At 39.8% G+C, this 9,862-nt stretch overlaps 1 protein-coding gene across 1 annotated transcript; it reads right to left on the bottom strand.

The window, feature by feature from the left end:
* Positions 1-301: 301 nt before the first annotated feature.
* UBE2A (ubiquitin conjugating enzyme E2 A) lies at positions 302-9,482 on the bottom strand. Its single transcript, XM_010947401.3, has 6 exons — positions 9,183-9,482; positions 8,962-9,042; positions 8,541-8,566; positions 2,977-3,066; positions 1,885-1,973; positions 302-1,608 (listed from the first exon to the last, which is right to left on the bottom strand). Exons 1-6 carry the CDS (start codon positions 9,224-9,226, stop codon positions 1,480-1,482), a joined length of 459 nt encoding a protein of 152 aa, XP_010945703.1. The 5' UTR covers positions 9,227-9,482; the 3' UTR covers positions 302-1,479.
* Between the last annotated feature and the right edge of the window lie 380 nt (positions 9,483-9,862).

The raw sequence follows: 9,862 nt of genomic DNA, 5'->3' as shown, positions 1-9,862 counted from the left end.
GTTAATTGTTCCCCCTTACCACAATTTCATTCTCTTGAATGGCTATAATATGTGCTGAAGTAACTTTATTTAGTAGCTTTACAGTCGATTAGAATGTTTTAAAAAGCATTAAACGCTATGACTGAAAAGGAAAAAAAAGGTCCTCTCCAGCAGTATCTACTCTTCTCCCTCTCCCAGAATCTATATTTTTTGCTTCTACCATAATTTTTGTTTTAAGATGGGGAATGAGTAGATATGAGAGTCCCACAAATTAATACTAAAAGTTCATATTGAGCTAAAATATAATTATACCTTGACTACAAAATTTTAAGGTTATTTTTATTTACAAGTTTTGAAAAATGTACATTTTTTACATGGGTTACTTGTGCAAAGTTAGATTTAGAAGAGTGATAAATGCACAAAAGGTAACAATGGAACATTAGACAAAAACATTTACAAGCCTTGTCCCACACTGCTACTTAAAGGTATTGTCTATCTAAAAGTATAAATATCCAAAGAAAGATTGCAAACTTTGACTTTAAGGTTCTTATAATACTGAAAGGGAGGAAGAAACTAAAGCATGCAGCTTTAACTGAGGATTTGAGTGGAAAATAGTTTGCTATAGATATGTTCCCTTCCTCGGATTAATTAAAACTCTAAAACATGATGGGGGATTATAAATTTGTTAATCTAGGGTAGCACTGCTCCTTTAAAAAGATTAAAGGATTTTCCAACCCTCCCTAGGTCAAAAACTGATTGTTTCCATTCCTCTGCTCCCACACCTCTTTAAAAATTGAAAACCCAGAGACGACTTCAGTATTCTGAAACTTAGCATGGCTGTGTCCAGTGAATACCTTGCAAGGAAAGGATGTGTCAGTTACAACTGATGCACTCCTTTGGCTGAGTCCTTTCTCATTCTCCTTCCTACCAGTAAAAAATGTCTTGTAAGCTGTGTTGGTTAGATCTTAGTAGCATAGCATTTTTAGCTTCCACTGCTCTTTCAAAATGGATGTTTATATGAATTTGTTCTCCTGTTTTCCATAGGCCTTATTCCAAAAATTCACTTCTAAATCCAACACAAGTGAAGGACCAGCCAGGATGAAACACTTCAGCAATCATTCTGTTAAAAATAACATTCTGGTCATCAAGCTATGCATAAGCACCACTTGTAAAACAATTCATTTAAAAAGCTTAGTGTACAGTACAGTAACACAATACTGCCCTACAACTGGAAATGAGATACAACAGAAAAGGAATTAAGCATTAGTAATTTTTGCACGTAACCCAGGTACAGTACATTTGATCTCATAGAGGGTGTTTTCTGATGTTTAAGGAGAGGGTAGAAGGGGTAGGAAAACCTTGGCAAGGGAAGATGGAAACAGCACAACAGCTATTTTGCTTTTAATAAAGTAAATGTAATGACACTGAAGAATAGGAAGGTGACAAACACATCAATATATATTTTTCTTATGACCAGCTGCTGCTTTTCCTGCACCCGGGTCAACAGTCACGCCAGCTCTGTTCTACTATCGCAGAAACACGTTTTTCATATTCCCGTTTGTTCTCCTGGTACAGCTGAGCAGCCTGGCTGTTTGCTGGACTATTGGGATTGGGTTCATCCAATAGAGACTATAGAGACAATTTGTAAAAGGTCAGTTCCTCAATGCAAAAAATAAAACTATATGTATATTCAAAGCACTCACTTGAGTTGTCCTAAGCAGCAGCTACATTTGCTCTCTTAGCATAATAACCCAGAGTTACATTAATCTGCTAGTAGCTAGGCAAATAAATATGTTTTCTGGTGGCTTAGGTCTTAATGACCTACCTTTCACTTACGACTTCAAAAACAATTCAATTGCTAATATAAACATATCAAAGGCCACAGTCACATTGAGGAAAATTCACCTGTATGGATGTTAAAATGGAAGACACATCATAGGTTGGACTCCAACGGTTCTGAAGTATGTCCAGACATATACTACCATCTGCATAGACTTAAGAGCATAGAAGTAGGTATGTTAAACATAATAAAACCATTAAGGTTTTAACATCACAGTCAACACAAGTATAGTCAAGAACACTGCTTTTGAGGCTTAAAAAGATTCCTAAGCTGCTTCTCAGTTACCTTCCTAAAAGAAGAGTCATAATCATTACTAGTGAAACCATCAGGATGATTGAAGAATGTCAAATGTAATTGGCATAAAACTGGAAGATACTTAGTTCTTGTTCTTCTGAAAAGATAGCCCTACTATCCAGGAAAACACACACATTTCTAACAGGGTCCTGAGTCATCCATAGACTTTGGGAAATTCATTCCACCAAATCTGTAAACTCTATCTCCTATCTGAAATAACAGAAGATAGCTCAGAGTTCACAAGGTTTCATTTTGGCATGTAGATAAAAAGATCTGATACCCTGGAAAATACTTGATTAACCTGAATAAAAGGCAAGCTGTTGTAGGTCTACTACTAGAGAGAGAGCGAAAAAGCAATTTGGTAAGTTAGAATCACCTGTGGCACTTTTCCACTCTACTCTACACCTGGGCCGCAACCACAGCCTCTGACAGTCAGTAGGCCTGGAGTGGGGCCAGGGCATCTGTATCTTTTAGATGTTCTGTGCTAGTGCTTGTCTGCATCCAAAGCTGAAAACTATTGTTCTAAATGCTAGTGAAAATAATTACAACACAAAACTACCCCAATCTGGCCTTACATTAAAAGGAAGCCTCAAGAGCATCCTTATTTTTGTTTAATAAGTAAATGATAAAATCATCAAAACCAGGAGGCTTTGAGACTCCCACAAAGGCAAAGTCCCTTCACTGCTTCAGTTCTCGGACTGCAGACCAAGACAGTAACAGACCACCATGAACAAGTTCAGCTTTCAGGAAAGAGCAAGAGGCCCAAACACTCAGGTACTACAGACAAATAAATAGGAAATGTGGAATATCTCCAAAATAAGCAGTGTAGTAGTTTAAAATACTATATTAAAAGTGATACTTGCCATTTGGATGAAACATCTTAGAGACAAATCTAACCGTAGGTGGCTTATTTGGATATTCTTCAGTGAATTCTATTGTAAGCTTAAAAGTTCCTGTAGTTAGAAAAGAAAGGTTTAAGAAAACATACTTATCACTTTGTCCATAGTACTTTGTTTTTAATGCTACATGACTTTTTTTTTAAGAGTATTAAATAACATAATGCAAAGATATAGGGTAGAGAGGAAAGAGACCAGGTAAGAGATACAGCTCCAGGGTTTGCTCTAAAAATGAACATCGTAAGAACCACCACCCAAAGGTGACTGCTTTTTTGTTTTTCCAGTATTCTCCCCCAAAGTTAAATACAGCCATCTTAAACTCAAAATTACTGCCTGCAGGATAACTTTAGCCACTGTACATTTAGAAGACATCCTTAAAATAACAAGCATCTAGAGCCAAAGTTTGGCCTTCCTCCTATAGAAAAACTAAAAGACCATGATAAAGGCCTGTTTTGATCAGCTGCTATCCTCAACTATCCAGTGATTTTTAAAATGGACTAGAAAGAATGAGAGCACAAAGGTTCAAAAAGCAATGCTAGAAATACAAATCAATAATCAAATTATTTTTAAAATAGCAAGGAATAAGTACAAAAGTGTTCACTGGCTCCTTTTCATGTGATAGCAAATCTATAATGAAAACATAATTGAATGTAAGCCAGAAAAAACTTCAGTCTCTTCAAAACCCTTAAGTATGACTCACAAGGTACTTCACTGTAAAACCAACTCAATTATTCACACTAATGGATGGAATTAATGGCAGAAATAATTTTAAAATCACATTACATTGCATTCATGTCTCCAGTAAATTTCTTTCTAATGATGTTTATTTACGTTACTACTGAAATGAATTCCTTTTCTTGAATATGTGCCAACTAAGGTAGCAGGAGGCCCTAAAGCACACTAGGTTATAGACTTATTTTAAGAAATGGACAAACTGGATCTCATTCAAGAATTGTTGGATGTTATGATTTGGGGAGATAATTTTCTTCAAAATGTCATTTTTCATTGGGTTTAATAAATTCAAGAAAACAACTGGACAATTGTTTTTTCCTAACTGAAACTTCAAGTATACTTAAGGAATCAGTTACTATCAGGTATAAAATGATGCATGTTATATTACATTACTCTGGTCCACTTAATAAATTACTTATTCTAATACAACAGACCACAGAGTATAATTTGTTACTGGTTCCATCAGAGTTAGCAATTTATTTCCTCCTTACTTCCATTCCTCCTTTTCATTTAAGAAAAAAAGAGAAGACTACAATCATTCTCCTGCTAGATCTGTCACATATAACAGTACCAAAAAGTTTGTTTTCTACCAGCAAGCTCATGGGAAACAATTTGTTAACAAAGTTGCCCCTGGTATGAAAATGTGTTCCAAAATTTCAAGAATAATTTAAAATGCAGCATATAGAGACATATTACATTCCCCAAACTATTGTTACTTCCTAAACTTGAAAGTCAGATCTAAAGATACCACATATTACAACTAAGGACAAGAAAAACATTTTGGAACTGAAAAACATGCTATAGTCCATCAGAACACACTTCACCTTTATCACCACCTGGTCATAACTCTTCCTATTTTTGAGGAAGAAATCATAGTTCTTCCTTTCCAGTTTTACTGATATTATAATATGCAAGAAAAAGTAGGAATGAGTGTTAGTTCAAAACTTTGAGCTTCTTTATATATTTCAAGTATAAACACATTTGACTCAGTGTTGAATTCCACTTAAATTAGAGCCTAGAGATTTATCATCAAAAAATTGCTCTAAAATTGGTCAGATTTAATAGCAATTGAAGCTCCCAGGTACTTTAAATTAAAATCGTCATTACACTTGATACATAAAGGTGGTAAAGTCATACATAAGTGGAAACAGTGGAGCACCATGGGGAAGAGCTTTGCAGTCAGATAGACCTGGGTTCAAATCCTTGCTTTGCTACTTGCTAGTTGTGAAACCTTTGGGGAAGCTGCTAAACTTGACTAAACCTCAAGTTCCTCATCAGTAAAATGGGGTTTATAATAGCACCTGCTACATAACACTGCTGTGAGGTTTCAATGAGGGAAAGATGCACAGTGATACAAAATAAGTCTTCATAAATATTTTGGCTACAATAATTCTACAGTTTCACATCTCTAGACCCAGCTGAAGGAGACAAAAACCAAAAATCCAAACTTCACTATCAGTCCAGAATTTATAATTAATTAATTCATAATTAAATAGTTCTTTTTCTTCCTGACCTACATCAAACAACCACAGTGAAATGCAAGTTCAGTACATATGCTGGTGGCTCACAAAACCCTTGACGTGAGCTTTCTGCCTACTGCTTGCCCAAAAGTTCAACAAGGTGGTTACCTAGCTACTAAAGAAGTTAATCAAGTCTTTTGGAACAGCTCATTTAATATCTTGAGGAGTGAAACAACCTGCTTATGTCTACTTGAATATAAATTAGGACTTACCTAAATCTTACTCAAAGTACACATTTAAAGGGATATTTCATACTTTTAGCTACCTTAAACAGTGAGAACCTCTTTAGTACAACCCTCAATGCAATTTCTGAGATCTAAAACAAATGTTAACGAAATTCAAAATCCCAGAACTAGTATGACACAAATGAGACTAGAAGGCATCCTCTGAATATTTAGAAGGGTAGGCTTTAAAATAACTGAAAACTTAAGCCTCACCATTATTGTACACAATCTGTACTGATTTTGTTCATCCTCCTGAAGAGACCAAAACATTGTAAGGAAAGTATCAATTAATCCATTTATACATAGGGACCAGGAAAATTATGTAAATGTGTGAAATGGCTGGTGTATGGCAACAGGGAGTGACATGGTTAAACTAGAGAGTGTATATTATGGCTGAAGACTGTCACAAGTTCAATTTTTTGAAAATGTTGTGTTGGCCAAAGAAAACACCCCTGCAGGTGTTTTCTGCCACTAGGCTACCAGTTTGTGAACCCTGAGGAGAAAGCAAAGTACATGCACTTAAAAAATTTTTTTGATGATGGAAAAGTCTCATTTTTAAGGTAATACCCAAATGTTCTTCATCATAGGACTCATCTACCTTAAGAACACCCCTAGTGGGTTTTATGTGATTCATTTTTAAAAAGACATGAAATTCTGAAGAATATTATCTATTATGAAAATCCAACCCTAGTATCTTACTACATCTATTAACAATTTTCTGATGATGTGATGGAGAATACCTTGTTCCTTAGCCTTTGTATTCAGCATACATACCAATATATTTTTATGAGGAAGTATTGTCTTATTTGGTAGTGTAAGCTCTTGGGAACACAGTCCTCTTACTTCAAGTGTGTGAAGTTAAATCAAAATACCTTTAAGAGTTCCTTTTCTTAAAATTTCATCTCTTTAACTAGGGCCTGGCTGTTCCAGAAACTCGCACTACAACTGGTTTACAAGGAAGCAACAAAAGTAGTTTGGGGGCTGTTGATTTATACAATACATTGGCAACAGCAATATCAACTATGCCACTGGTCCCTAATCAGGCTTTTCCAGTAAATTCCCTCACTGTAAAATAAGAGTCACTTTTAAATGGTGAAAAAAAAATTTTTTTTCCAGCCAGGGTCAGTGTTCTCATCACCTGAGGAAGCATCCATGGATAGCAGACTGCTCAGCAGAATCAACAGAAAAGGGTACTGTCATGTAGCCTGAGTAATTCCTCTCAGTAATGCCAGGGTGGAGATACACATCATCAAAAACAGAACCAGTCATGTCAAAGGTAGATAATGGATTACACAAGTACCTTTTCAGCTTATACCACTTAAAACAAGAGAATTACCTTTGAAATATTTAAAGTTGCCTACCCCCAGCAAAGTGATGTACTATTAATAAAGCTGTGCCCAGCATAAAGCAGTCTGAGTAAAATCAGGAGGAAAAAAGAAGCCAATGAAAATGAAGCCTGCTGGAGCTAAAGCAAATACACAGTTAATCTGCACATAAAGCTTAAGTATGAAGAACTAGCACCAATCTACCTAGTAGAGAAAAATTGGGCCTAGCTAGCTCTTGCTACAGATCAGTTCAAATTCTTTACTGCACTAAAGTAGTATGCCTTCAGGATCACACTCTCCTGCTGTCATTTCTTTTTATTGTGGCACTGAAGAGCCATGATGTTTACCCAGGGGGTGAAGGAGAGAGGAAGCTAAAAGTCTAGTCTACTAGGGAAATTTCAGTACTTGAGACAAACTATAAAACTGGTTGATATTGACCTACCTCACACTATCTTGTGGTTGGTAGCATCCAAAAGCAATCCAACTTGGTAACATAAATAAGTATGTACCTAGCAGTTTGCAGAAATGTTTTTTTCCACCTTCAAACTGAGTTATGTGCATATGTGTATGTATGTATATATGTGTGTGTGTGTGTGTGTGTGTTTGTGTATCTGTATATATATATATCTCAAATGCTATGTGACCAAAGGAAGATAAATCATTGACAATAAACCAGAAAGATAGTTTTCTTTCTTAAAATACCTCAAATATTAAAGATGTCAATCAGTAGTTCAAATACTTTTAATCATCTTTTAAGTGTATGAAAGTTTCAAAAACAATTAATTCCACACACACACAAGTGCACATAAAACTATGTCAGTGTCAATTTCCTGGTTGTGATATTGTAGCACAGTCATTAAAGATGTTACCAAAGGTAGGGGGGTAGGTGAAGTGTATACAAGGTCCCCCCGTATTATTATTTATTACAACTGCACATGAATCTATAATTATCTCAAAATAGGAGGGGTTTTTTTTTTTCCAAAAAATCCTTAAAAAGCATTAACATGTGTTTCTTTAAAAGTCAAACCTAAACCCATTAAAAATCATGTACCTGTAAGTACATGTAGTACCTTCAAGGAGGTTGGACACTGGTCAAGAGAGTACATTAAGGCTACCCTCAATTCTGAAGCTGCCTTGAGATTACTGACCATAAAGTCCTGATAAAAGTACATGCTGAAAACTCATTTAAAAATAAGAAACAATATTATATTCAAACTGGCCATTAAAGGTGCCATTAAAGCAGTGAGGCTGACAGGTATCCAGTGCCAGGTTGTAGAAAGCAGGCAGTTGTGTGCAAGGGATTCTTGCATCCATTCACCATCCCACAGTTCCTGCCCTTGTACCAGAATTCTGAACCAGATGGTCCCTGGGGTCTCTGAGTCTATCAGCAAGTGGTTGGGTTGATAGTAACTCAGTATCTCGATGGCGGCTAAATTTATGAGAATCAAAACCCAAACCTCACAAACCCTTAGCAGCAGTGGTACGATGCTCCTTTTAAAAAGTGACTGCCTTACCCAGATTTTTTTTCAAAGAAGCAACGGAAAAGGTGTAGTTCTAGTCAAGCGGACAATAGCCAGCACAACATGCCACATACTGGATTCCACTCAAGCCTTTAGTAGGCAGAGGCTGGGGAGAAGCGGGTTTCTAAGTAGGAGGGACTTCTAGGATGGCTGGGAACCCTTTCCCCAGATGATCAGGCTCCTGAAAGGTGGGTAAAGAAACTCTCTTACCATCCTCAAACGGGGTTCCTTCAGGCCTGCAACACAGAGAAAACCCAGTCAGTCCCTGCTGCAGGGGCTCCCTTCACACCGGTTCATCTGAGGAGATGGCTATTCTGAGCTCTGCCCACTCCATCTCTGGTAAACCACCGCTTCCCGGGTCGCAAAGCCACTACACGTAGAGGTTTGGGGCTCAGAAACCTCGGGCAGGCCGCCGCGCCGAAGCGCCACCAGTCCCCGCCCCGCCCCCCTTATAACCCCAAACGGTTCCCCTGGCAGCGGGAACCGAGCTAATCGAGGCACAGGCTCCGGGGAGGCGCCTAGGCCCAGTCAGCCCCAAACCCTTTCCCTCTCCCCCCGCCTCCACACAGGGCCGGTCCCGGAGGGCACACCCGTCCCCCAGCTCTCGCCACCACCCGGAACGCAGACTCACCCAAAAATGACCGCGTTCCAAACCATGATGTTGTTCTCGGACGGAGCCCCGCTGACTCCGGCTGGAGGATCCTCCTGCAACCTTCAGGGAAACAGACAAGGGCCCCCGCGATCCAGCACCCGCGCCCGCTGTCGGTAGCCCAGCCGCCCGCCCGGCCCGCCGCCGGCCCCGCCCTGCGTCCCGGTCGCAGCCCCCGGCCCCCGGAGTCCCGGGCAGGTTACCTCTTGAAGTCCCTCATGAGGCGCCGCCGAGCCGGGGTGGACATGTCTCTAGCGGGGTCAGGGGTGGGGCATACACCGAGCTCTCGGGTCCCCGCGGGCGGTAAGGCGGCCGAGGAGGCTGAAGAAGCTGAAGAAACCGAGGGGGAAGCGCCCAGAGGAACAGCACTGCCTCTCCGAAGTCGAGGGTCTGTCTGGCGCCGGCTAAGCACCACCCCAGAGTAGACGGGGGCTGAACCAACCTGGAAGGAAAGGGCGGGGGTGGAACGTCGAAAGCCGGACAGGCCGTACCAAGACGGGGCGGAGGAGGGGGGAGGAGGAAAGTTGCTTAGGTCATTAAACCCCCGCGGGAGGCGGGAGACGGGCAGCGGGCGGGAGACGGGCAGCGGGCGGCCGGCGGGAGGACTGAGTGGGGTGAGAGGAGAGGTACTGGCCGAATCGGAAATAGACTGTAACTCACTAGGATTGGGTGGTGGAACGGGGTCCACCCCCACCTGCCAATTTTAAGACGAACCCTGGGAAGCTCTTTTCTGTTTTCCTTTTTCTATCCTTTTTTTTTTTTTTTTTTTGAGATCAGATCCCTTATTAAAGTGCTCACTGTGGCTGAGGGAGAGAAGAAGGATGGAAGTCCCGAACTCGACTAGGAGGGAGTGGGCGGAGGCAAAACCGGTTCTCCAAAAGCC

This window comes from Camelus bactrianus, chromosome X (assembly GCF_048773025.1).
Source record: "Camelus bactrianus isolate YW-2024 breed Bactrian camel chromosome X, ASM4877302v1, whole genome shotgun sequence".
Lineage (NCBI taxonomy): Eukaryota > Metazoa > Chordata > Mammalia > Artiodactyla > Camelidae > Camelus > Camelus bactrianus.
Note: the sequence above shows the minus strand (reverse complement) of the source record. Positions and strands in the feature narration are given on the sequence as shown.

Bases quoted from the DNA above. Each gene is read 5' to 3' on its own strand.
- UBE2A (XM_010947401.3), bottom strand. From the start codon at position 9,226: ATGTCCACCCCGGCTCGGCGGCGCCTCATGAGGGACTTCAAGAG. The intron at 9,043-9,182 runs GTAACCTGCCCG...GTTTCCCTGAAG, and splicing joins CTCATGAGGGACTTCAAGAG to GTTGCAGGAGGATCCTCCAG. The intron at 8,567-8,961 runs GTGAGTCTGCGT...TCTGTGTTGCAG, and splicing joins TGGAACGCGGTCATTTTTGG to GCCTGAAGGAACCCCGTTTG.